Below are 27,982 nucleotides of genomic sequence, written 5' to 3'. Positions count from 1 at the left end.
TCATTTCCCCTCCCGTTAGTCTTAAGGTATCATGGCGGCTGGAGGGAGTGATGCTGAGGCGGGAGCGCCTGGCTCTGTGCTGCAGGGCTGGGAACGGGAAAGCGCGGCCAGGGAAGCGGCGGAAGGTATGGGCGAACGGGGAGGGGGAGTGTGCATAGAGTCGGCTGCAGAGGAGACACAGCGTGGTACAGGCAGTGCCTGCGAGGTAGGGCAGGTGGTAGCAGCAGCAGCTACTCCAGCTTGAGAGCTGGGAAGCTCACTACCACCTGGTGAAGTGGGGGGAGAGTACAAAGAAGGTGGAGGTAGCAAAGCTTGGGGGTGGGGTGGAGTGGAGTGGACTCTGAAGTTAGGCTTGTGCTAGGTTCCAACCACTGGATCTGTACTCAGTGTTGTAGAAAGCAATAAAAAAGAGTGCCTCTGAGCATGTACAGAGTACTTTTCTCTCCCTATGGTGTAACTTCACTCCACCCTTTCACCTCTGAGATTGAGAACCAACAACCATGTCTAATAAGCATTCACTTGTGGTGGGCATAGAAAGGATAGTTGTGGGGTGAGTCAGTTTAACTGTTAAGAGGTGCTGCCTGGCACTGGGTGTTGGGGGCGAGCTTTTCCTGGGGGTTGTTTCACAGGTAGCAATGAGCAGGAATGAGATGTTGAAAGAGGCATGGAAAGCCAGTTTTGCCCATAATAGCTTAGAACAGTGTTTCTCAAATTGTGGGTTGGGATCTACTAGGTGGGTCACAAGCCAATTTCAGGTGAGTCCCCACTCATTTCAATATTTTATTTTTGCTATGTTAGACTTGATGCTACTCTGGTATTTTACTGCCTTTGGGAAATCTGTACTTCTAACAGGCTACTATGTATATGATTTTAACAGTGATAGTAAATGGAACTTACTCCTGTGTAAGTGTGGATAGAATTGCAGCCTAAGAGTGTTAAAAAATTTTCTGCTTGAGGATGTCACTTCTGGTGCGTTCTGACAGATTCTCATTCTAAAAAGTGCTAAAAGTTTGAGAACCAGTGGCCTTAGAACACTGTAGTGTTTTGAAGCAGTGTCTGCTTTGGGAGGGTCTGATCACTAGTAAACTGACACAATTGGGCATACCCTTCCCTGTTAGTCTGCACTATATTTGCTATACTAGTTGTTTTGTACTTCCATTCCTTAACACTGTGTTGAATCTCTAAGAAAATCACTGCTTGCTGCATTAATGAAAACAAAAGAGGTTAAAGTACAATTAATCCACTAAGTGTTCTTGAATTGCTTCCTTGTGCATGTGCCTTTTGTTTGTGAAAACACTGTTTTGTTTACTTTTCAGTGTTTATAAGTTAATCTTTATTTGGATGATGGTGGTGTGGAGGCTGCTTATAGACTTGTCATGGTGTGACTTAAGCTGTATCCATAGCATCTAGCAGCGTGGGAGCAACTTTATCATGCTCCTCGCTCACACTGTGGGAATGTGCTTTTATTGCCGCATGGCTAGTTATAGACTCTAGCAATATTGAAAGGTGTAAGTGGGGCAGCTTTTCAAGAACAGAAGGAATATGCGCATACAGAATGAAGGAAGCCACTCAAATACTAACTTCAGGTATCCCCTCATATCCATGGTGCATATAATCCAGCCCCTGCCAAATTCCATGGATACCAAAACCATGGATAAAAGGGGAGACTGTACTTACTGTGGTGTCAAGCCCTTTTGTCTCTTCCTTTGCAGTCTTTTATAGAATGCTAGAAAGGAATGTGAGAAGCAGTCAGCCAGAACACTAGAGGAAGGAGACTAAGGGTGCAATCCTAACCAACTTTCCAGCACTGTCCTAGTCACAATGCAGCCCCAAGGTAAGTTAACAAATATGGCCTTACCTTGAGGAGGTCCCCTTGACTGTCTCCCCACTGCAAGATGCAGTGCACGCCACATGGACACACGATGACAGTGCTGGAAGGTTAGTTAGTTAGATAGGATTGCGCCCTAAGACTGCTAGCAGGAAGCTTCCTACTAGTAGTCTGGCTGTCTGACTGACTGCTTCCTACATTCTACGTATAATAGGTTGCAACGGAAGAGAGATAAGTGCTTAGCACCACGGTGAAGGAAGACAGATAAGTAATGGGGTAGAGAATCCTGGATATAGGAGACCCATGTAGATATCTTTTCATCCTTTTCATTGCCATGCCATACACAGCTCCTTCAACCTGTGCTTTATTTACAAAGAGTTCAGTGCTCATTTGACTGTCCACTCAAATCGTGAAAGGTTCAAGCAGCTTCACTAAGATTTGGGCACCAAGAGAAACTGTTGCATGGTTAGTTTGGTAAAATCCCATGCATTGAAGTTCTTGATTTTGGTATAGCTACAGTGGAGAAGAGCCCAGTTAGTAAATTCAGTGTTAGCACCCAGTAGAAGTGGGTAACATCAGTTTTAAGTGCCCTTGGTGACTATCTGCCCAATTCTTTGCATATTTACTATAGTCAGTGGGGTTTACTCCCAGGTAAGTGTTCATAGGATTACAGTCTAAGGAACCTACAGAGGCTGTTTAAGCCATTTCTTCCTAACATTGCATATACGCAACAAAGATCAAATGTGTACACCTGTGGGCTGGGCAGAAATGGGTTAACTGCCTTCATATTAAGTTAATGTGGAATGTAATTGAACTTCCCTCTGAATTGTAGGAAAGATTGATTTAAGCTCTGTTTCTTTAATAGCTCATAGGAAACTGCCTGATACTGAATCGAACTGTTGGTCCACCTTGGTCAGTATTGTCAACTCAGACTGACAGTGGCTGTTCAGTCTGGTTAGCAAGATTTTTTTTTCTCTGCCCTACCTGGAGGTGCCAAAGATTGACCTAGGCAAATTGGTTACTGAACCACTGCACTTCCCAAGTGACATATCTGTAATCTTAGCTCCCCCAGAAAATGTCATCTTTGTGCCATTATAGAAAAGTACGTGTTTTGGGGTCAGATGGTAGGCTGGGTCAAAGTATCTGAATTGATACAACTTTCTGTAGTGTTTCAGTACCATTTCCTGTATGTCCTGTGTGGTTTAACTTCTCTGCACTTTTCTCAAAGCAACATTAAGAGCACAGTAAGCTGGAGTTCAGAAGAGGTAAACACTGTTTACTTTTATTAAAAAAAAAGGAGTGAGGACAGTTGACTATTTGACTCTGTTTGGAACTCATGACCACCAGGTAGCAATGAGGCCCAGTAACCACCATGTATTGCTCATAGTTTCTAATGCGATGATTGCCGAGAATGATTTCTGCTTATTTGCAATTGTGGTAATGCTATATTCAGCACTGTTACAGCTACATCTTTTGTTGATTCTGCAACTTTGAAAAGCATTTGCAAGGCTAATTATAAGTAGCAAAAAAATATTCATGGCTTGAGCTACTTTTTGTTTGAGCTACATGGCTGCTGTTACTTTTTATTATATCCCCTTCTTAAATAGAGAAGTGTAACTTTCTTTTTATTTTAAACATTAAGTGTGGACCCATAAGAATTGTGGAGCAGAAAGAAAATGGCAGAGCAACAAGGAAGAAATATTTACCCTTCCCACTGTCACCTCATCTATGCTTCCTCATCCTGGTTGAACAAAGGAGAGCTCTGTGTAGGATTTTCTGGTTCAGGGACTATGGGTGTAAATCATGTGTACATCTGAGTGTGAATGTTGTCTGTCTGCATTTGGATGTGCATACTGTACTGTTTACCCCAGGTTCCTGATCCAGTAGATTATACGTGCATAGAAAATTGCTTTCACCCACAGATATCCTTGCTTGGATCAAGGCACTTGCCTTCATGGACTCGGCTGTAAGGACTCCTGCTGCACTGTGGCTGCTACACAAGGCAGTGATGGGCTCTGGGGATATGCACTCTGGGGATAGGCCGGTTCTCTCCTTTCTCCCCACCTGATCATTTAAATTGTGAAGACTTTCTCTTTGCAGGTTACAGGATGGGATGAGAGGAATCCAATTGGACTTGCACTCCTAATAACCCAATTTCCAAGTTTAATTCTCTTCTTTGACTAGAGCCGTATCAGGTCATTTGCTTCCATTCAGCCAGCTCCAAACTCTGATAGCTTACTGTTGCCAGTGTTCTAAAGTAATAAGGTTGAGCAGCCCTCATCTGGAAATCCGAAATGCTCCAAAATCCAAAACCTGTTTGAGCTCTGATGTGACGGCACATGTAGAAAATGCCACTCCTGATGTAATGTGATGGTTCATAGTCAAAACTTTGTTTCATGCACAAAATTATTTAAAATATTGTATACAATTACCTTCAGGCTACATGTATATGAAACGTGAATGAATTTTGTATTTAGACTTGAGTCTTGTTGCCAAGATCTCATTATGTATATGCAGATATTTCAAAATCTGAAACACTTCTGGTCCCAAGCATTTTGGATAAGGTATATTCAACCTATATAAGGATGCAATATGCAATCCTCAGCCCCTGCTGGGTTTTGAGCATTTTGGGAGCTGAGGAAGGAATCTTTAAAAAACAAAACCAACAATTTCCCAGTGTGTCTAAGGCAGTGATTTTCAACCGCTGTGTGCCGCAAGGCTGCCTGAGGTGTGCCGCGGGGCCCAGGAGTCGGGCAGCAGCAGGAAAAAAGGGGGCAGTCGAAGCACCTGCTGTTGCTGGTACCTGCCCCAAGCACTGATTGGACAGCCAGCCGGGCAGTCAGAGAAGCCTGGAAGAGCTGCCGGCAGCAGAGAGAGAGTAGAGGGAGTGAGAGCAAGCCAGAACGTGGGAAGCAGGTATGGAGCCAGAAGCAGCTGGCTAAAAAGGATCCTTAAGAGACCCTTTTCCTTACCTCCAGTGCCCCAAAGTGACCCTCCCTGCATTGCCCCCACTGGCAAGGCTTTGGCTTTGCCATCAAGGGTGCTGGGCCACAATCCTATCCACACTTACCTAGGAGTAAGCCCCGTTGACTATAATGGGGCTTACTTCTGAGTAGACGTACAGAGGCTTGGTCGAACTCTTTCTTGAATACATGAGCGGGCAAGTGATGCTTTTCCTCCCCCCACCCACCTCCTCCCCTCCTGCACACACATCCCCCCATCATAACTGCAGTTAACCCCTCTCTTTCTGCCCCTCCCCTCCCTCTTCCCTACCTTCCAAAGTCCGGAATCAGGTGCCTGCATTCTCTCTCCCCACCCCACCCCAGTGAATCTTGCACTTGTTTTAGCCACATCTCCTCACTGCCCCTCAAACCCCCCCCCCCCATTTCTTCAGTATGCTCAGTCTTGTCTCTCTTTACCAGCCCCTCCTGGCACATCAAAGCATATCAATTGATAACAGTTTGAACAGACCTACTTCAATACCTTTCCAGAAACCACATACACCTCCCTCTTCAAGCTTCTTGGGAATTTCTTTCATTGTCATGTAATGATCTAAGGCTGCAATCCTAACCACACTTCCCTGAGAGTAAGCCCCATTGAACAAAATAGGACTTATTTCTGAGTAAACCTGGTTAGGCTTGTGCCCTCAATGTATTAGTTATATTATTAATTTAATTAATTAAATTTAATTTAATTTTTGGTAATTTAAATATTAATTACATTAATTGTAACATAATAATGTAATTAAAAACTAGTAGTGTGCCTTGACAAATTTAGTGCCTTGTCAGTGTGCCATGAGCTGAAAAAGGTTGAAAATGACTGGTCTAAGGTGTCAACATAGCATGTATGAACCCATTCCTGTCCCTTCCCTAGGGCTGCTTTGGAACCCAATGTGTCCACACATGGAGGAACCGCTTACCTAATACAGAGAATAATATGCTAAGTGTAATTAAGATATTTGAGCAACCTAATGCACTGTACCTCCTCTTGTTAAGAAGAGGCTATAACAAGGAATCCCATGTTGGTGTGCTCTGGTTGGGTACTCCTTTCTGTTAAATAAACTTCAGATTACATTTGGGAGCCAACCTTTAAATACTATAGTGTAGTGCCCTCAGAAACACAGTGCTCCTGGTTTTCAAAGAAGCCTCTTGAGAAGATGGATCTCACAACTCTTTCCTTAATTTACATAAACGTGATTTTGAGTGAGGTGCTGATAAGTAGAATGCTGGATTTTTATATTTATGAAGCTCTCCCAATATGCTAGCAACTTTTTAGTAGATTGTGCCACATTCAGGAAACTGACAGGATCCTGTACTCTGTGCAATCCTGTTTGTGTGTCTTTGTAAGTTATGAGGAAAGTTGTTCCTTGAGGTGACAAGTTGACTCATGCCCAGTGACTTTCTTCCTTTGGACAGCCTCTTGCTGCTAATGAGGTAATTTAATTAATTGCTAGGCAGAGATGAGAATGTTACCTTTGGTGCCAGTTAATTAACATAAGAACAGCCCCACTGGATCAGGCCATAGGCCCATCTAGTCCAGCTTCCTGTATCTCACAACGGCCCACCAAATGCCCCAGGGAGCACACCAGATAACAAGAGACCTCATCCTGGTGCCCTCCCCTACATGTGGCATTCTGACTTAACCCATTTCTAAAATCAGGAGGTTGCACATACACATCAGGGCTTGTACCCCATAATGGATTTTTCCTCCAGAAACTCGTCCAATCCCCTTTTAAAGGCGTCTAGACGCCAGCACCACATCCTGTGGCAAGGAGTTCCACAGACTGACCACACGCTGAGTAAAGAAATATTTTCTTTTGTCTGTCCTAACCCGCCCAACACTCAATTTTAGTGGATGTCCCCTGGTTCTGGTATTATGTGAGAGTGTAAAGAGCATCTCCCTATCCACTCTGTCCATTCCCTGCATAATTTTGTATGTCTCAATCATGTCCCCCCTCAAGCGTCTCTTTTCTAGGCTGAAGAGGCCCAAACGCCGTAGCCTTTCCTCATAAGGAAGGTGCCCCAGCCCCGTAATCATCTTAGTCGCTCTCTTTTGCACCTTTTCCATTTCCACTATGTCTTTTTTGAGATGCGGTGACCAGAACTGGACACAATACTCCAGGTGTGGCCTTACCATAGATTTGTACAACGGCATTATAATACTAGCCGTTTTGTTCTCAATACCCTTCCTAATGATCCCAAGCATAGAATTGGCCTTCTTCACTGCCGCCGCACATTGGGTCGACACTTTCATCGACCTGTCCACCACCACTCCAAGATCTCTCTCCTGATCTGTCACCGACAGCTCAGAATCCATCAGCCTATATCTAAAGTTTTGATTTTTTGCCCCAATGTGCATGACTTTACACTTACTGACATTGAAGCGCATCTGCCATTTTGCTGCCCATTCTGCCAGTCTGGAGAGATCCTTCTGGAGCTCCTCACAATCGCGTCTGGTCTTCACCACTTGGAAAAGTTTGGTGTCGTCTGCAAACTTAGCCACTTCACTGCTCAACCCTGTCTCCAGGTCATTTATGAAGAGGTTGAAAAGCACCGGTCCCAGGACAGATCCTTGGGGCACACCGCTTTTCACCTCTCTCCATTGTGAAAATTGCCCATTGACACCCACTCTCTGCTTCCTGGCCTCCAACCAGTTCTCAATCCACAAGAGGACCTGTCCTCTAATTCCTTGATTGTGGAGTTTTTTCAGTAGCCTTTGGTGAGGGACCGTGTCAAATGCCTTCTGAAAGTCCAGATATATAATGTCCACGGGTTCTCCCGCATCCACATGCCTGTTGACCTTTTCAAAGAATTCTATAAGGTTGGTGAGGCAAGACTTACCCTTACAGAAGCCATGCTGACTCTCCCTCAGCAAGGCCTGTTCGTCTATGTGTTTTGAGATCCTATCTTTGATGAGGCATTCCACCATCTTACCCGGTATGGATGTTAGGCTGACCGGCCTGTAGTTTCCCGGGTCCCCCCTCTTTCCCTTTTTAAAAATAGGCGTGACATTTGCTATCCTCCAATCTTCTGGCACCGTGGCCGTTTTGAGGGACAAGTTGCATACCTTAGTCAAGAGATCTGCAACTTCATTCTTCAATTCCTTAATAACCCTTGGGTGGATGCCATCAGGACCCGGTGACTTATTGATCTTTAATTTATCAATGAGGTCTGAAACATCTTCTCTTTTAACCTCTATCTGACTTAACTCCTCGGTTAGGAGGGGCCGTTCGGGCAGCGGTATCTGCCCGAGGTCTTCTGCCGTGAAGACAGATGCAAAGAACTCATTTAATTTCTCTGCCATCTCTAAGTCTCCTTTTATCTCCCCTTTCCCTCCCTCACCATCCAGAGGGCCAACTGCTTCCCTGGCGGTTCTCTGGCAATCCTTGGTTTGCATTTGTGAACCAAAAGTTTTCAAAACATTGAAAAGTTGCATTTGGGTGCGGTGTGGATGAAAGTCTAAACTTCTGTGGGTATATTTTCTTTTATCTCAACAGGATCAAATTTTTTAAAAGTCTGAGAGCTTCACAAATTAGGTCTTTTAGGCAATATAAATAAATGGTCCAGAGTAGCATGCTCAGTATGTTTGGAGTACATGCTAACTGCAACTGTACAACATAAGGAGAGGAATGGAGGCCTATCATAATTGGAAAGTTGGTGGGCCTTCAGTGTGAGATCCTTGATTATGGCAGGCTAAAAATTTCTTCTTTGCCTTGAATGAGCAGTTGTAACTGTCTTCTGGTGAGCCACTGTGTGGCAAAGACTGTGCCGTCCAGAGTTGGATAGCCACTATCATTTTGAACTGCACACACAGCTTTCTCTTTGCCTTCAGGGCTGCTGGCGCCATCAGACTAACTCCTTGGATTTCTGTAGGGTGGAGGCCAGGACTTTATCTTTGTACTTGCTGCAAATGCTGCAGTAACAACAGTGTGTAGCGTTAAGGACAGCTGTCCATAATGACAGAAAGGGTTATCTCTTATCTTCTGGGGGTGGAATTGGGTAGGGACAGTTAGTTGCCTCTTAAATTTTTAGTTTTACAAGTCTGATTAAAATATAGGTATATCTTTCCTTGGATATATAAGAATCTCTTACAAAGGTACATGGGGAAAAAAATGTATTTCTGCTCCTGTGTGTTACATGGGGCTTGAGCAGTGGTCTGGCAACTGTTTTCCTGAAGAAAATACTAAGTGTCTTGTGAGCCCTGCTCACTGAGAGTTGTTTCAGTTCTGGGCTGTAGCTCTGTACATCCCAGTGACTTCTTCCAGTAACACTTAACAAGCATTTAAGAAGCTGCATTTAGACTCCTGATTGGTCCAAGTCTTATAATGGAAATTATCTCCTTGGTATCTCAGAGGTGGGGCAGAACAAGATTGAAAACCCTGATGCTTCTCACTCTTGTAATTAAACTTGCCTGATAAATAGGAGGAAATAACTTTTGCTTCACTATCCACTTGTATCTTCTTGTTTGCTGTTGCTGTAACTATCTCACCTGGAATAATCCAGACTTAAGGATCTGAAGAGAGATCATGCTCAGCAGCATTCTTTTTTTCCTGGCTAGAAGAGCGCTGTAGGGATTTCCCAGTAGCACTTATTGTGACTTTTGAGGGATATGACAGATTGTAGTGTACTGGGAGGGAGGGAGTGTGGCAAGCATGGAAGGAGGGCAGGCAAGTGCTATATTCCTTTGCTTGATGGATAAGTGCTTTTCAACTCATAAGCAGATAAAGCTGCCTTATACTGAATCGGACCGTTGCTCTGTCAATAGCTACACTTCAAGGTTTTGGGTATTTAACAGGGAATTGAATCTTTTGCATTCACTTTCTTTTGCATTCACTGTTTACTCTACTATTGAGCTATGCAAGTGGCAAGTTGCATTGCACTTTGAGCTGCATATATGCTCACTTCTAATTTTGTTTCAGTGTAATAATCCACAGAGCAAAATTTCACCTTTGACCCTCCTTTTCTCTGTTGCTAGGAGTGAAAGCTGGGACCTGCAGTATCTTAGATGTTGTGGAAACATTGGGGTAAGTAGAAATTCTGTGTGAGGTTTCTGCTTTCTCTAGTACTCTGCCAGTGTCTAAGATGACACTGTGCACTGCTACAACCACATTAAAGCTCTCCTATTCACTACTTGATATGATACCGCCTGGTGCTGTTGCTCAGCCAGGGGTGTACATTTCCATTTAAATGGCCTGAAAGTTTAATGTTTGTTCCTGTGACTTTGCAGTGTGCTTTGTGCTTGGTTGTGATGCTATCCTAGTACTGGAATGAATTTCAGATGGATTATATAATCCCTGGTTTCTTGCTCCAAGCTCAGCTACCAAACCAGACATTGTTTTTCAGCCCCTAAATAGAAAAAGATGGAGTTCACCATTTATCCAGGTAGTCGCTTTTAGATGGATTCATGGAAGCTTTAAACATCCTGAGGGAGTGTAGTAAAATGCATTTTAGTGATTTTTGGGGGGGGGATCATTGCAAGTGAACGAGAAACCCAACATGGCAGTCAATGGGGAAACAGAATATTTGGGGATATTCAGCATTAACTGTGTTACCCCCTACAGCAGTGTTGCGTAAACTCCTGGGAGATTTACTCCTCGGTTAAGTCTTGATGAAACCAGAAGTTCCACTTCTGGTTTAACCGTGCTTGGAACTTTCACTGTTTAGAAGCCCTGGGGAACCCTGAAAGTGCTCCGCAGGGCTCCCCACACCTCCCGGACCCTGGGAGCACGTAAGGTTAGTTGAAAAATAGTCCCCCCTTCCCCCACAGGGGCATGATCCTGGGGATTGCTTTGCTGCCTCTGCCCCCGCCCCTTAATGGGAACAGGGCATTGTTACACGAACTGGTGGGTTGCAACCCACCAGTTTGAGAACCACTGCTCTACAGCAATGCAGCTAAATTTCAGTTTTTGGTGCATGTTTAACCTTAGTCTGGGTGCCTGAGGCAGAGGAAAGTTAGTGGGCTAATTGAACAAAATTGGATGCCCTGCCCACACAAAGCTGGCTGTTTTTTAAATTTTAAATATATTTTGACACTTTTTTACTTTTCTTCACACATAACTCTGAAATCTTTCATTTTCTGTCTCCAATGCAGATCCCCTCTCAAGAATGCAGACCCTCGAATGCGTGCCCAGGGCATCCAGATGCTCTCCGAAGTCTTGTTGCAGTGCTACTCCCTTCTCCAAGAAAAGGAAGGTAAGGCATATGCTATTCTCATACTGGAAATATTTCCTCACCCTGCATACTTGAGGCAGGTCTTGACCTTCAAAGGACCATGCCCAAGATCTGCACCTGGACATGATTTAATAATTGGGTTATCTTTGACATTCTATAATGCATTCTAGATGGGTACAGTTGGAGCCTAGAATGCCATGTACAAAGTGCATGCTCATTGCATTTATCTGAGGCATTTGATTTTATGGCAGTTTGGAGCTACCTGGAGGCTTTTGGATGCAATGAGCTTCTGTTAACTGGAAGGGTGACAAATAGTAATTATCTTTGGAAGAGAATTAAGCAATATATTAGATATCCAGGTACAGTGACATGTTGCTGTTTCAGGAAACATGACAGCAGCTAAGGGCAAGATGGCCATTCCCAGTGCTGCTTCATATGTTTAGAATGAGGGAATGGACTTGGGGGTAACACAGCTAGGGGAAGACGTTCCTGAATGGTAGGTACAACACTGGCATTGCATCCCCTTCCTTATTGTCCCATAAATCAGGCTAAGCATGTCTCAGTCCTGGAGACTTGAATCCATGCTGTCCTTAGTGGTGCCCATCACTGACTGCTTTTCTAGGGGCTTCCTCCCATGCTCTGTCTGCCTGAGAGCTGTGTAGACAGCACATTAATTGTGAGCTTCCTGTCTACAGCCCTTGGAACTAGTACAGTAGACCTCAGCTTTACTATGGTAATCCCGTTCCAGAGCAACTATTGTATTGTGATGTGAATCCAATAATATATTGTTTCTTGGCAATTTTTTCTAAGACTTCCACTTCCACCACAGAACTAAGCTATTTCCTTCTCTAAAAAGTGGTTTAAAATGTGCCTACTGTGCTAGTTAGATGCCATTGTTATGTTTAAAATGCTTCTAACCAGGATGAGCCACTAATTCAAAGGCTTGCAGGCTTCCACTTCAGCTAAATCCTTCCCTCAATACACACACAGCCACAGTGTTAAACTTGCTATTGGCTTCAACATTACCAAATGCTTACAGTCATTGATTGGCTTATCACCCACTAGATGCTATTAGTGGCAATAGTAATCCCATCATACAGTGAAAAATCTATTGTATAGTGAGCCTTGTTTAGCCGCTATAGTCAATTGTAGTTTAAATGCATTGTGAGCCTATTGTAATGCAGAGACCTACTATAATCTGAAAAGACCTGTGTTGAGATTCTGGATTGCATAATGGGCACTGAAAAAAGTAGACTTATGTGTTTCGCTTCTTTGTAGTTTCCCAAAATATCCTGTTTCTGCATTTTACTTTGGTCATTGTGACAGGAATAGCATACTTACATTTAGCCAGCCATTTTCAGTAGAGAATATTTTGATTTATAGATGTGAGGAGCCAAGCAGGAAGGCTGTCAGTTGTGTTGAGCAGCCTGTGGTAGCTCGGTATTCTCCACCATTCCTTCAAACATGCTGAGATTGATGGAGTTGTCAGTTTGCCTGTGCATATTTCTCTTTGTGGTATCAAGACTCACTTACTGCCATAACTAATCTGGCTGTGCTTGTCTGTTCCAGTCACCCACCTAGTCCTCTTCTATGAGAACCGACTGAAAGATCATCACCTCATCATTCCCTCTGTGCTAAAGGGACTCAGAGCTCTGGTGAGAACTTGTACCCATTGCCATCATTATTCAAAGGAATATAGAGAAGAACTGGATACATTATAATAGCCAGTGTCATTGGCTAAGAAACACCACTGGCTCGTTCCTGTGTGACCAGTGCCAGGTCACACAGGTGCTGCCAGAGAGGCTGTGTAAGGACTGGAGAAAAATTCAGAAAATCTCTCTATCTGGGATGTAGAGCCAGACTGCATTGTTCACGACTGTTTCTTTCCTTACAATTGAATCACTGTCATTTGGCCTGTTTCCATAGGGTTAGATAGTAAATTCCATCCTTATAGTTAGCAAAGTGATATTCAATGTTAAATTGTCACCTTTCCCTCTGACATACAATACATGCTGCCCTAAGCACATTGCTAGAAACTAATGCATATAATCTTCTCCTAATATCAGTGAGTACTGTGTTTTTACCATAATTTGTCCTATGTCTGTAGAGTATGTGTGAAGCATTGGCTCCAGGCATGGCAGTATCTGTCCTCAAAGCCATCTTCCAGGAGGTTCATGTTCAGGTGAGCAAAGGCAGCCTTGATATTTCATCTTTATTTCCCATGTTCATACTTCATCCTTCCTGTTTGCAGAGCAGTTTGGGAGTTGATTAATTTAGCACTTCTGTGGCCTGCGATGATGCACAGTAAGTACTTCCTTATTTTTTTGTACTCATCTATATCCTCTTGACATCAAGAAGAGTGTTGCCTCTGACCATTCTCCTATTCCATCCCCAGCCTCTGGAATTGGAAGTAACCTTGGATAGTTCCAGAGCTTTAGACTTTGTCAGACTGCTTCACCTTGTAGACGTTGAATTCTTTTGCCAGTGGAACAGTACCCTTATTTATAGAGGGCTGCTGTTCTGTTTTGCATCCCCAAGTGTTGTCAGGTGCAATGCCCTGGTTGTCAGGTGCAATGCAATGGTTCTGGTGCATGTAGTATAATACCTGTTCGATAGTGAATTAGAGCTAGATTTAGTTTCAGATCCATCTTGAATGCAAACTTGCTAAGCTCCCTTTGGCATGAAATGATCTCTTCCATTCTCTACCTACCAACAAAAAGAAAAGAATAATCATCCTTTCTCACAGCACAACTGTGCAGATGGGCAAGATGAAGCTATGTTGCCTTTTTCTGAACCTTTCTCTGGGTGTTGTCTTTCTCTTTCACCCTTTTTCTGGGTGTTAAATCTAAAACTTATAGGCATTATACGGGTTCTGATGTGTGGAATACATGGTTTTGCATTAGAATTACAGATGTATTTTGTGTGGGACAAAGGGATTTGGAGCTGCTCTCAACAGGACCAAATACTAAAACAGGATTGGCCTTTCCATGAAGTGACCTGAAATGGTTGCAAGGAGCTGCTGAGTTTGAGGGGCAGCAAATGGATCAAGTCCCCAATGGACCACCCATCTGCCTGCCACCCTCTCCACTCCACTGGGTATTCCAATCCTCATCTGACTCACTCTCAGCCAGTAAGAGGAGGATCTCACCAGTGGCAGCTGCCTCCTCCCTGCAGCAGTGCTGGAGTAGGAAACGAAGAAAACTGCCAAATCACTGCTTCCCACCCACCAGATGTTTACAATACACCAAGGGGACACAGAGAGATGATTCAGAACCCACCCCTTCCCTTTACTTACCAAGAGTTGCTTTGTGCAGCCTCTTTGCTCTGTGCTACTTTTATTTACAATGAACAGGGATGATACATACTGAGGTTCCAGCATGTATCTTTTGATTGGCAAGAAGCTGTGAGGAGTGGGGAGGCTGCATGCCATTCTGGTGATGAGGGAAGAGGAGATGGGAGCACTTCTTCCTTCTCTATCCATGGGGACTTCCCTGTCTTCCCCCATCCATGGGAGAGCATGCACATGGGCGGCTAAATTGTGGGGGAGGGAGTTTCAAGTGGTATAAGGCACAAACTGCCATGGTGAGTAGACTTGGCCTTTGGTAGACTGGGGACACTGGCTATGTATGTAGAAATTCTTGATTATTTTTAGTGTAACTTGATTGCCTTGAATGTTTCATCCTATAGAAAGGCAATTTACAAATAAAATTGTGATTAAAAATATTATCTAAATAGCAGATGAAGATGACCACAATAAAAAGTACTATATAAAATTGTTTCATTCCCTTGCTGTGTTCTTCTAGTCTTTACTGCAGTTGGATCGCCATACAGTCTACAGCATCATAACTAATTTCATGAGCAGTCGAGAAGCAGGTGAGATGAACAACTGTGGAACGGTTTGAATTAGAAGTAGAGCAGAGCCTAGATCCCCCAGGAATTTCCATTCTACTACTTTTTCCCACAGAGCTGAAAGGTCTGGGTGCTGATTTCACCTTTGGCTTCATCCAGGTAATGGACGGGGAAAAGGACCCACGCAACTTGTTAGTAGCCTTCCAGATTGTACGAGACATCATTGTAAAGGGCTATGTGCTGGGTAAGTCTGTCCTTGCTGGGCTGGTCACCTAAGGGGAGGTCCATGTGGCCAGTGGTTGATTGGTTGGTCTTTTTACCATGTCTGTTGTGTAAGGGACAGAATCTTGGGCACAGGAAGCCTTTTGAGGCAACTTTGTTCTCTCTCCACACTCATGGACTGTTTCAAAGGTAACAAATATAAGTTGCAAATGAATAAAATGTTGCATCTGAGCCACTGTGTGTGACTTAGGCCCAGTCCTGTTGGAGCCTAGCGTTCCAGCAGCACAAGGTCCTTTATGATGGTGCAGACACAGAACCATCGCTGTAAATGGTGAGAGGCACAGTAGCAACTCTGGAAGTTTTCACAGGCACCACTAAGTTGGGGGTGGGGGAGGGGTGGGGATGGGGAGTGACAGGAAATGGTGGAGGAACCAGAGGGCTTTTGCAGGAGGGAAGGGGTGGATCTGGCAGCAGTTGCTGTTCACCTTTCCCCTGGCTCTCCTTGGGCTTGCACCAGCCATATAGTTGCCATAAGTTCGAGGAGACCTATAGGTGATTGGGCAGCCTACTGGGGAGGTAATAGTTTACTTGCCTCCTGTCCAATCTCCCCTCCCCACCACAGCATGCTGCACAGCCTCCTTTGATACAGCTGCATGATATCACATGATGGAGGGTAAGATTAGGCAGTAAGTTTGAATTTTGCTACTGGCTACACTGACTTATACTCAGGACTCATAATTGCTGTTTTCTGCTTCTCAGGACCCTTTGCAGAGGAGCTGTTTGAAGTGACTTCCTGCTATTTCCCCATTGACTTTACACCTGTGAGTTCATCTGGGATTATGTCCTTCTTTCTAGCCAAATGCTTTGCTGGGTTATGGGTGGTCCATGTGGTACCTAGGACTGAGGATGTATTTCTGGAACTTATTCAGCATGGCAAGTTGGCCTAAAAGGGAGAAGTTTTCACAAGCAGAGCTTTGAATTTCTGATTCTGTTACAGCCCCCCAATGATCCTCATGGAATCCAGAGAGAAGACTTAATCATTGGCCTTCGGGTGGTGCTGACCTCCACTCCCACTTTTGCTGAGGTAGGACAGTTGCAGAGGCGTAGCTAACCAAGTTGCTGCCCAGTGCAAAAAAAATTCTCTAGCCCCCCCTCCTAGCAATGACATCACATCTAGTTAATTACATTGTGTCTTTTTATTTGTTAAAGTGAGTGAGAAATGTTAGCTAATATTTTAAAATAGCAAACACTTGTTGAAAGTACTTATTGCACTTTTACAGCACAATCTAGTCATGTCTACTCAAAAGTAAGTCCCATTGTGTTCAATGGGGCTTACTCCCTGGTAAGTGAAGTAAGGTAGGATTGCAGCCTTACACAGTTTGAGATGTGCAGGAGGGGACTGGAGACAATCATAAGAGCCAGCAGCTTACCTTTAGGAAGTGGAACTGAGGAATTATGTGAATAAATGATGGGCAGGAGGTCTGGTCTAGAGGGTTGAGCCTCCATTTGCCTGAAGATAACATCTGAAGGTTGCCAGTTCAAGGCCACTGGCACCATGTGACCTTGAAGCAGCTGACAAGCTGAGCTGAGCTATTCCATCTGCTCTGAGTGTGGGAGGATGGAGGCCAGAATGTGCAACCAGCTCAAGAAAGAAACACCTGAATGTTGTGGTTTCTTGAAAGATAGAAACCTTCTACGGGGATTTAATTTGCCTGCCTATGTAAACCGCCTTGAATAAAGTCCAAGGAGAAATCTGAGGACCAAGAAAGGTGGTATAGAAATACCATTATTATTATTAATAATAATAATAATAATAATAATAATATTTATTATGAGGCCAAACCACCTGCTGCTTAGTGCTCCTGCCTCAACTTGCCTCCCAGGTTGCTGTGCCTTGCTTGCTACCCTCTTCAGGTTCCTGCACATGTGCAGGTAACCTATCGCAGTCAGCCAACTCAGAGCCCAGTCCTCTGCCTGACTACTTGGAAGCAAGCCCATTATAGTCAATGGGGCTTACTCCCAGGATAGTGTGGATAGGGTTGCAGCCTCAGAGCCCAATCTCCTACATGTCTACTCAGGAGCAAGCCCTTCTGGCTTAGATTGCGGAGACAATTGGGCTGCTGCAGCCTTGCCAGGAGGAGAGAGGAGGATAAGGGGGCAGGCAAGTAGAGAGAGGACTGTGAGGAGCAGAGGAGAGTAGGGGGCACAGGGCGGGGGGGTGGTGAGCAACTAGTCTCCCTGCACAAGGGGACCCCCCCCCCAGTCCAGGCTGGGCTCCACAAGGGTCTCTGGGGTTATTCCTGCCTATTGGGGGTTCTCTCTCTCTCTCTCGCACACACTCGCACACACAGAGTATCCTGATCAGCATCCAACAGCCCCCCCAACATACTTCTTCCTCCCTCTCTAAACACAAACAAGCACTGACATGCTCTGCTCCACTCCCCACGCACCTCTCTTGCCATTTCAGCCAAATAAGGCTTCAGGGGGCAGCATGTTGAGCAGGACAGGTAGAGGAAATCATGGAGGGAATGAGGGCTGGCAGGTGCATGAAAGGAAGACTCCGAGGAGGTCTGTGTCAGTTGCTAGCATCTCAGCTGCGGGAGGGGGAGAGGGCCAGCTCCTTGTGCCTGCCGCGACCTGTGGTTCTTGAGCTCTGCCGGAAGCAACGAACTAGACTAATAATAATAAACTTTATTTATATCCCACCCTTCTCCCTAAAGGGACCCATCTCGGGTCTAGCTTCCATCTCGGCTGCAGGGAGGGGCTACTTGAAGTTTCGCCCCTCTCCATGACTGTTGCCCCTCCTCCCTCCGGAGTGCCTGGCACTGGCAAGGCTGCTGGCAGCAGCCCAATTGTTGCGCACACATGCTGTTGCCTGCAAGTTGTTGCTCCCTCAGCCACGTTGTTGCCCCCACCCACCCTGTAGTCCGATACACCTGCTACCCCCTGCACCCCCTAGCTGCGCTACTGGGCAGTTGCATAGAGTGGCTGATGCCTGTTCTTAACACCAGGCCCATGGCCTTGTTTGCTTTTCTTCTGTTCAATTAGGAGCCAGTTACTCTGTGTAGAGGAACCTCTGACTGGAGAGCAGAGGTGGATGACTTGCTCAGCTGTGGTGCAGCTGTTTAAAATGGCTAACTTGTCACATAGTTGAATACAGTGCTGCTGCTATTAAGAATAGTTAATCTCAAAGCAAGAATATTGTAACAACTACTCTTAACTGTGAAACATGAGTTGGATCATAATGTATTCAAGAGTGAATATCGGGGTGGGGACATATGCTTTCTTCATTGCAAGTGGATCAGAAATGGGGCATTTTTCCTTGCTGCTCTTTCAGAGCTTCCATTGGACCTTGAATGTCTTTGGGGAGAGTACAATTGACAGTATCTGATTTTTTTTTTTAATGGGATAATTGGGATTCTGAAAAGGCCCATAAATGGCATGAAGTACTTTAGGTGTGCATCGCCCATCTTTGGTGTCCATTTCTGTAGAGTTTATTGCTTCTCATGTCTATGTTGGGGGTCTGGTCTTCTGATACATGTTCTTCTTCAAAGTATACTGAAGTTTCCAGCATATTTCTCTCCCCCCCCCCCACCCACCAGTTCCTGCTCCCACTTCTCATTGAGAAAATGGATTCTGATGTACAAAGTGCCAAGCTTGACTCCCTGCAAACTCTGGTAAGAACAGGAAGCAAAGATAATCAAGCTTCATAATGTGGGGGCTGTGGTGTGGTCCTGAAGCTTTTCCTAAGATAAGCATAAGCAGGTTTTTTCCCTGTACTGGGATATATTTATCCTTCATGATGCTTGTTTCAGACACTGCAGGTCCCTGCTAGGCCCGTAGCACTCCCCTGATCTCTTTTGTGTGGTTTCCCTTGCAGAATGCTGCCTGCATGATCTATGGGCAGAAGGAACTGAAGGAATTCCTACCCAGCCTCTGGTCATCTCTGCGTAGGGAGGTGAGAGAATCAAGTATTCCCAAAAGCGAATGCTCTTGCTTTTCTGAGGGAGTGCATCAACACTTAGTTCCTGCTCTGTCTGTTTGGAAACTTGCTCTGTAAGGACCTCTTAAAATTGCATGATTCTGCACTGCGTTGTGCAATATTGAAGACTCTTGTGGAGAAATTGGATGGTGTAGAGCAGTGTTTCTCAAACTGTGGGTTGGGACCCACTTGGTGGGTTGTAAGCCAATTTCAGGTGGGTACCCATTCATTTCAATATTTTATTTTTAATATATTAGACTTGATGCTACCATAGCACGTGACTGCATTTGGGGAAATGTTACAGGCCTGTACTTTTAACAGTCTACTATGTATATGCTTTTAACAATGATAGTAAACAGGACTTACTCCTGGGTAAGTGTGGGTAGGATGCAGCCTAGGATTGGTAAAAATTTCCCTGCTCAATGATGTCACTTCCGGTCCTGACATCACTTCTGGTGGGTCCCAACAAGATTTTTTTTCTTAAAACTGGGTCCCAATGCAAAATGTGTGAGAACCACTAGTGTAGAGGGACAGAATTTTGTTTGCTTCCTTGTGGCTTGGGAATAATTCAGTATCTTGTTTAGCAAGAAAATGTGTACAGGGCAAAGTGATCTGCCCTTTGAACTGATTTCTCCTTCTGCTTCCCACCAGGTATTTCAGACAGCCAGTGAGAGAATTGAAGCAGAGGGTTTGTCTGCCTTGCGTGCTCTGTCAATGTGTCTGTCCCGCTCAGTGCTCAGCTCTGACGATGAGGATCTTCTGGATTCCTTCCTCAGAGGAATTCTGCAGGGTAACCACTTATGCAACCTACCTTCTGAAGAAGCTTTCAAGACTGTGAATAGTGGTGTTCTGAGGAAGTGACAGTGTCTAAGAGGGAAGGGCCCATTAAGTTGGACAAAGGAGTGAAACCTTTTTAGAGTTGATATGGGGAATAATTTTTCCTCTGCTAAGCTTTGATGCTGTTTGTAATTTGCACTAGAGGGGCATAAAGTACTTCTTGGTGGGAACTTAGCAGGCTTGGGGGTGCTTGTGTCACTGAAACAGTCTTGTCTCTTTTAGATTGCAAGCACCACTTGTGTGAGCCTGACATGAAACTGGTGTGGCCGAGTGCCAAGCTCCTGCAGGCAGCTGCTGGGGCCTCTCTGCGGGCCTATGACCAGATCACGAGTAGTGTACTACCCTTGCTGGTAGAGCAGTATACCAGGCATGTACAGGTGAGGGCAAATGGTAATGGAACCAGTCTGTGCTGGAGCGTATTGGCATTGAATTTGGGCAATTGCAGTCTCCTGTTGGAAGAAGTTTAGTGACTGCTTCTTTGTCTGACTCAGGTGTGTGTTTGTCTTGAGTCTCATGGCACTTCTCTAACTGATCCTGTGTCATCTTGATCTCTTGTAGAGCAGCCAGCGCAGGACAATCTTGGAAGTGCTGCTTGGTTTCTTGGAGCTGCGGCAGAAGTGGAGTCCTGAGGAGGAAGGTAAGAAGGGTTCCAGTTGCATCCTGGGGGCAGTGCCGCCATCTGGGCGACAGTACTCTTGCCTTGCCCAGACCTTTGGTGTAAGAGGTGCCGGTTTCATGAGGACTGGGCAGTGGCCTGTCCTGGAATGTGTGTGTGTGAGAAACGTACAAGGACTAACAGATGGGTGTCAACCCCCAACTACCACTTTGGGATCAAATTTTAACCCTCAGACCTTTGGATGAAAACTGAAATATAACATTGTGAAACCCCTGCAGCCAATAAAGGCTTTGGAACTGCTGCTTCAACTTATGGTTTCAAACAATTGATGTCTAAGGTTCTTGACCCCTTTCACTGTGTGTGCATGTCTTTCTCACTCATAGACAAGAGTCCTCTGGTCTGCTCCAAAGCTGCTCTGTGCTCCATGGTGTTCTCTGCACTTGGTGAACCCAATGTGCAACTGCAGTTGGTTGGGATCCGAGCTCTGATCTTTCTAGGATCACTGCAAGGTATGTTCTGCTCTGGGGGTTGAGTGGTGTTATTATATACAAGGAAAGATACATGTACTGCTAGAGATTTCCTCTGATGTATTCATGAGTACAGCTCTTTCTGCCACATGTGCAACTAGATCAGTGGTTCCCAACCTCTAGGAGTGTGTGGACCACTGAGGCAAACATTGGAATTGTCGTGGACCACATGCAACTCGCTCCAATCCCCACCACACAAAAAATACAATTCATTTTAGTAGCCTGTGGGGAGTACTTGGCAAGACAGTGGAAATGCCAGCTGCAGGGAGGGAGTCCATTCTACACCCTCCCTGGTGGTCAATGAGGAAGCATCTTGTTGAGTGAGTGCTCCTCCACAGACTACCAGAAAGGATGGAGATTGGATCCTCCCATGGCTGGCTCTTCAGCAAGAGCTGAACATCCAGAGAGGGTGGAGAACTGACTACAGCCACAGCCGACACTTCAGTGGTCCATGGGGCTCGCTTGACACTGGAAGTGATCAAAGGTGATTTTTTTTTCCTGAGACCTCACAGACCACTCCTCAGGATCTCACAGAGTGTCTGTGGTCCTCAGACCACAGGTTGGGAACCACTGAACTAGATGATTGAATTTCAAACAAATTAGGTGTTTAATCCTACTTTGCATTAGTTGGACTATATGGAGAGTACACAGCCTCATAGCAGTTGAATCCAACACAGTAAGATGAGGTGAGTTTAAGTTCTGCAGCATAGGATAGGAAAGAAGTTGGGATTCAATCTCTCTTCTGTTTCAGGGCTCCTGTCCCTCACAGATGTGGAGATGCTTGTGGACAACCTTGCACAGTTCATCCTGCACCAGGAAGATTCCCAGATCAGGTGAAGAGTGGGAACAAGCTTATGTCTTGTATTGTGTGTGTGTGTGTGTGTGTGTGTGTGTGTGTGTGTGTGTGAAGGGGGAATAGCAGGCATTTGATGAGTTCTCCATAATTGTTCTGTCATTTTTCTAAATGTTGCCATGTTTGTGTTCTAATCTATCTAAATGTCAACCTAAAATGATTATATAATGTATAGCAACTTAAATTCTTGGTTTTATTTTTGGATTAAGCAATTATTTCCTTACTGGAGTCTGCTAAACTTTGTATCAGTATTTCATTAATTGAAAAAGGAAAAGTTTTCTGCTGTTTTCAGTAGCTGTGTTGTAGGTCTAAAAACCCCTATCCAGCTCTTGGCATGCCAAGCATCAGAGGGAGCAATTCTAAGTGCGCTTTGGGCACTTAGTCCCTTGCGCCAGCCCAGGAGGGTTGCAAACATGCTGTAAAGCAGTTTGCTTCTCCTTTTAGAGTTGGCTGGGCTGGCGCAGGGGCATGCATTGGCCAGCAGAGGCTGAATCCTGCCTCTGCACCAACTGACAGGGAGGGTTGCATCGGCTGACCTCAGCTGACACAATGGTCTGGGGTGGGCGGGGAGTGGGAGGACTGGCACCTTGATGTTTTGCTAGATACCAACCTCGTTTTCCGAGCAGTGCAGTGTCTGCAGGCCACTCCGCTCTCCTCTGACTTATGCCACCTCCAGAGGTGGTGCAAGTCCGAGGAGACCCATTGGGGCTGTGGTAGTTTACCCGGGGATAAGGAGAAGAATTTCCCCTTACTTCCAGGTGAGCCACTTTGGACCCCTATCTTGTGCTGGATACAGTGCAGGCCTCCTGACCTGCCTGTTCCAGTGCATGATAGGATTGTGCTGCACACCTGTTAGTTGTAAGAATACTGCATGAAAGACTCAGTGATACCTTTTTCACTTATCTACAGAAGTGGAGGGAGAATCTCCACCCTCTTGTGGTAGAATCCTAGATGAAGCAAAGCCCAGGCAATCTGTACTACAGTCTAGTGCTTTTGGCCACAGTATGCTTATAATAAAATTAACATGTTAAAAATGTTAGTGCAAATGTATCACAATGTTGTTCTTAAAAATATTTTTCTGATTTATTACATTTGTTAGCTGCCCTCCTCCATCTAAACTCTCCTTGCACTTTTATCTCTGTAGCTTGGTAGCCATGGAAGCTGCTGGCGTTCTGGCTCCTGTCTATCCAGAAATCTTCAGCAGATGTTTGGTTCAGAAGCTCTCAGAAGAGCTGCAGTCAGGTAAATGCTAGTTGGGTGAGTTGGGGGGGGGGGGAGGTCAACTTCTTACTTTAACTTACTGAGTGGAAATGCTCTGTGTCTGACCTGGGTTGGTTACTGGCACTTCAGAGTAGTTACTTCCAGTGGCTTTGACCTGCATCTGTAGGGCCTTTGGCTGTGGCTTGAGGCATATGAGGTCTGCCAAACATTCAGATTGACTTGTCCTTAGACTAGGACTGGCCTTTCTCACATCTATGTCCTGGGCAGATAAATTTAGTACTCCTTTGGCCTGTCCTTTGGTTAAACTCCCTTTGTGGCAGTTGCGTGCTATATGCTCTCTGTTTCAGAACCACAGGAGAGCAACACTTCTTCCCAGCAGACACATTGCCTGCAGGCCCTGGCAGCCGTGTCTACCCACCCCAGTATTGTGCAGGAGACTGTTCCAATCCTCTTGCAGCATCTCCAGCAGGTTCAGAAAGGTACTGTATATGGAGAGGAGAGCACAGTTAGTGGGATATGGAAAAAGGGTGGGCTTAACAGGGATTTGGGTGTATAGGCAGAGGCAAGTCCTTGCAGGAGAGGAGTGTCTGAGGAGCAGAGGCTGTTGCATCATTGGGTAAGGGGGAGGCAGCATTTGGCAGGCCACCTTGGGTGCCAGGAGGTCTTGGTCCGGTCCTGTGAATAGGCCATGTAGACGTAATGACTGTTGAGTCCCTTTCAGCCCCATAATTATAAATGGCAAGGGAGACAGTGATCCAGTTTGTTAGGAAACCTGAAGCTGGCATATCTGAGTTGGCTTACACTTCATGTGTTGGCTTTTAAATAGCCGTGAAGTTATTCATATGTTAATCTCAAATAAGAGGAAACTGGTGATCTCTATGAGAATGCTGGTTGTATTTTGTAATATGTTTGTGTTAAAACACATCTCATTTTTACAGACAGTATACCGGCAGGTATTCACTCGGTGGTATCTGTATGCCAGAGCCTGCAGCAAGTGGCACTGCAATGCCAGCAAGATGCTCAGAACTATTGGTACTTTCACCTGGCTGTAGTTCCCTGCTTAGTGGGCTTAGCAGTGCAGGCTGCTATGCAAGGTGAGGCCTGCGAATGGACACTGATCAGATATGCCCTGATTTAGGCCAGTTCCTATGACTTTTGTCTAGGATGGGGTTTTGTTTTGCTATTCCTGACTGGGGTATTTTAATAAGGTATACCCAGAGCCTTCATGCACCATATCAATGCTTGGATCCATTCTCCCCCCCCCCCCACCCTGTGTCCTGGGGGCTAGTTCTTCCTCAGTTTGACCCTACTCTGCTCTCATGAGGCCACTTATGGTAACCCTGGTCCTTCTCAGACCTTTGCCCATTACAAAGAGGATACCTAAGGATAACTTCTATTTTAAACTCTTTTCAGAGAATTCCCATACAATGCTAAGTAAAGTGCTGCTGAAGGAGGAAGCTTTATCGGCCATGGTGCTGGTGATCAGTGCTGCCTGTACACATTTAAGTCCAGAGTGAGTAATGGCTGTAGGAAAGTCTCTCTCTTTTCAAGTGGGTGCTCCTCTTATATTTAGCAGGGGGAGAATAACTGGACCTCCTCACCCCCAGCAGTGTCTTTTCTAGTGGCCGTCTGCTGGTGTTCTGTATCTTTTTAGATTGTGAGCTCTTCTGGAACAGGGAACCATTAGTTATTTGATTTTCTCTGTAAACCGCTTTGAACTTTTCATTGAAAAGTGGTATATAAATACTGTTAATAATAATAGTGCTTTGTATTGTACCCTAATACCCATTTGTTTCCTTTTTCATGCCAGACTGGCTGCCCAGAGTGTCTCCAAACTGGTACCCCTTTTCCTAGATGGAGAGCTCTCCTTTCTGCCCGAAAACAGCTATCCCAGTACTTTCCATCCCTTCCAGGTATATTGGGTGATTAGACCTCCACTGTTGCTGGCCATGGGGCATGTGTGGCTGGCAGAGTCTCCAGGATGGCCTCCATGTTAAAAAGGATGTTTCCCTCCCACACAGGATGGGCTATGCCCATTGGCAGCCCAGAGAAGGCTTGTTGCTCTCCTTATGGCCTTTGTGTGTTCCTTGCCAAGAAATGTAAGTGCTGGGAGATGAGGGTGGGTGGTGCAGGATGGGCCACTGTGCAGTGGAGCTGTCTATTCTGCACTGCATCAGATACCTAGATAGGCAGTGCTGGAAAGGTTTGGTCTCCACCACCACCCAAACTCTGGTTTCCCTGCAGGTTCCAATTCCTCAGCAGGACCGCTTGCTACGTGAGCTGCTGGCTCTGAGCTGCTCTAGTGACTGCTCCTTCACTGCCACAGCTGCTGCCAAATGCTTTGCAGGACTAGTTAACAAACACCCATCAGGTAATAGCTGGATCAGGCTGTGGCAAGGCCTTGCTCTGAGTATGAAAGCTCAGAACCTTGGCTGTGTTGGTTGGTTAACACAGGAAACTATACAGAAACATCAGATCATCCCTTTGCCTTTTATTCTTTGCAGGGACTCAGTTAAATGAGCTCTTGGGAACTGTCACAAATAAGCTGGAGCAAGGCCTGCATGAGGGTCCCCATCGAAGCCAGGCCCTGACTCTGCTGCTGTGGGTAAGTCTGTGCCATTCTGCCCCATCCTCATTGCCAGTAATGCAAAGCTGATCATGCCCTTTTCTTTCTGCAGGTGAGCAAGGCCTTGTTGCTGCGTTACCACCCACTAACCACACACCTGACAGACAAGGTGAGCTGGAGGAGAGGTCTGGCACCTTTAGGAGGGATGATACCCTGCCTCCCAATTATGTTTAATGGCACCTGTCCTTCTACCCTACAGCTACTTGTATTATTGGGGGACCCAGTCCTTGGTCCTGCAGTGGGTGACGGCTTTGCCTTGCTCATGTCTGACTCCCCAGATGTTCTGGGCAAGAGCTGCCATGCTGAGGTGCGCCTCATGTTCCGCCAGCGTTTCTTCACGGAGTGTGTGCCACAACTGGTGCAGGGTTTTCACACAGCTGTCCCTGGTAAGAGTCTCTCCAGTCCTTATCTGGCATATTGGGAAATGAAAATATAAGGCAGTCCACTCTATCAATGCTCAGATTCATTTAATGTGCGTAGTTCCTGGAGCATTAATACTTTCTTCCTGCAGAATTTGTGGGCCTTTGGCATTGTATTCCAGGCCTGCTTTTAGTAGCCTCTTTGAGTAGGAGGAGAGCTGGGAAAATCTTTCAACCTTTTTGCTTATAGGAGTATTAGCCTGAGTCTTGGGCCTTGTTCTGCTTCCTCTCAGCAAAGCAGTACAGGGTCCTTACATGTGTTTGAGGAGAGCTTTGCAGCTCTGAACTAGCTAGATCTGCTAGTATCTATGAAAAAGGGGAGATCTGATGGCTTTTCGTTAATGGCAATAAGTTGTTTTTCACTATAAATGCTGTAGTGCTAAGTTGCTTTTCACCAACCTGTCAGCTGTTCAAATCTTGTGCAAGCCTCAAGTGTGCATAAGTCTGCCAGGCATGATCTCCTGGCTGCAGGTGTGAACTACTGCCTTTCTGCTCTTCCTAGGTGTGAAAGCAAATTATCTGAAAGGCCTGTCTCATATACTGAACCACCTACCAAAGCCAGTACTGGTGACAGAGCTGCCTACGGTAAGTGATCCTAGTGTAGAGGATCAAGCTGTAAGAAATGGGGGGGGGGGTGCGCATGCATGCAAGAGAAATATTGTTCCCTGCCCATGTCTTACTTTCCTGTCCCTATAGTTGCTACCCCTCTTGTTGGAAGCCTTGTCATGTCCTGACCGTGTGGTCCAGCTCTCAACGTTGCACTGTCTACAGCCACTATTGCTCGAGGCACCCCATGTCATGAGCCTGCACATTGACACACTTGTGGGCAAATTTCTCAGCCTGACTGACAGCCCTGCCATGGTGAGTAGCAGGTAGCTACTCCGTACACATCCTGGTGGTCCTCTTTTCCTCCTGCCTCAGAAAGCTAACCACATGCTGTTGTGTGTTCCAGGCAATCCGCATTGCTGCACTTAAGTGTCTCCATGCACTTGCCTCCTTGCCCAGCCCGGTGGTAAGTGATGACTTTGCCCTGTATGATGGCTTGCCAGTTCTTTGTGGGTGTTCCCCTTTCAATGTACCAGTCTTGTTGGGCCATTATCTCTTCTGTCCCATTGGCACAGGATGAGGTGGCTTTAGCAGGAACTGTGGAAATCTCCTTTAATGCTGCTTTCAATGTGCTGGCAGGTGATCCCCTACAAACCACGGGTAATCAAGGCACTGGCCAAACCTTTGGATGATAAGAAGCGGCTAGTGCGGAAGGAGGCTGTAATGGCACGAGGAGAATGGTGAGAAGGGTTGGGCTTGCTACAGGGACAGAAAGTAGGCTACTGTATTAAAAAGCTGTGTGATTAGATCCCCCTAACTTCCACTTTGTAAATATACTGTAACTTAAGGTGAGGTAGGTGTTGATGGTGCAGCATGGATTGTATTTAGGCACCTGAAGGAATCTTGTTTTGAGCATATAGGCTTGGATTCATGATCATGTTTTCTCCCCCCTGCTACTGTTGAGTGAAATACTTTTTTTTTTTTTTAGGTTTTTGCTTGGAACCCCTGGCAGGTGAAGATTCGCACTGTAAATCCTGATTGACAATCACAGCTTACCCCCACTTGCCTGCCAAGTATCTGCCTTGATGTCCCTGCAAAGCAGTAAAGGCTCTGGATAAAAGGATTTGTTGTTTTGTGGGCTGGCAGAATTCTAATTACAACATCAGCCTGGAGTAGGATGGAACAGTCAGTCCTGGTTTCTGCTGCAGGGCAGTAGTGTGTGGAAGTGGCAGGACCCCCTGCACGCTCTCTGTGGGGCTGGAATAAACTTCTGTTTGTTAACCATC

At 45.5% G+C, this 27,982-nt stretch overlaps 1 protein-coding gene across 1 annotated transcript; it reads left to right on the top strand.

Moving 5' to 3' along the window:
* Nucleotides 1-31: 31 nt before the first annotated feature.
* Nucleotides 32-27,982, top strand: MMS19 (MMS19 homolog, cytosolic iron-sulfur assembly component). Its single transcript, XM_066618873.1, has 31 exons — nucleotides 32-125; nucleotides 9,803-9,851; nucleotides 10,919-11,019; nucleotides 12,568-12,653; nucleotides 13,106-13,180; nucleotides 14,802-14,871; nucleotides 14,963-15,091; nucleotides 15,829-15,890; nucleotides 16,067-16,153; nucleotides 18,672-18,746; nucleotides 18,950-19,027; nucleotides 19,703-19,841; nucleotides 20,111-20,265; nucleotides 20,447-20,525; nucleotides 20,888-21,013; nucleotides 21,783-21,864; nucleotides 23,029-23,126; nucleotides 23,453-23,584; nucleotides 24,044-24,199; nucleotides 24,519-24,618; nucleotides 24,916-25,018; nucleotides 25,127-25,204; nucleotides 25,350-25,476; nucleotides 25,610-25,710; nucleotides 25,784-25,840; nucleotides 25,931-26,117; nucleotides 26,653-26,735; nucleotides 26,847-27,011; nucleotides 27,103-27,162; nucleotides 27,336-27,436; nucleotides 27,685-27,982. Exons 1-31 carry the CDS (start codon nucleotides 32-34, stop codon nucleotides 27,710-27,712), a joined length of 3,063 nt encoding a protein of 1,020 aa, XP_066474970.1. The 3' UTR covers nucleotides 27,713-27,982.

The sequence above is a fragment of the Tiliqua scincoides genome, chromosome 3 (assembly GCF_035046505.1).
Source record: "Tiliqua scincoides isolate rTilSci1 chromosome 3, rTilSci1.hap2, whole genome shotgun sequence".
NCBI lineage: Eukaryota > Metazoa > Chordata > Lepidosauria > Squamata > Scincidae > Tiliqua > Tiliqua scincoides.
This window is presented reverse-complemented; position numbering and strand designations above follow the sequence as displayed.

Coding starts and splice junctions, on each gene's coding strand:
- MMS19 (XM_066618873.1), top strand. CDS start 32: ATGGCGGCTGGAGGGAGTGATGCTGAGGCGGGAGCGCCTGGCTCTGTG. Junction 23,127..23,452: donor CTCAGAAGAGCTGCAGTCAG/GTAAATGCTAGT, acceptor TCTCTGTTTCAG/AACCACAGGAGAGCAACACT. Junction 23,585..24,043: donor TCTCCAGCAGGTTCAGAAAG/GTACTGTATATG, acceptor TCATTTTTACAG/ACAGTATACCGGCAGGTATT.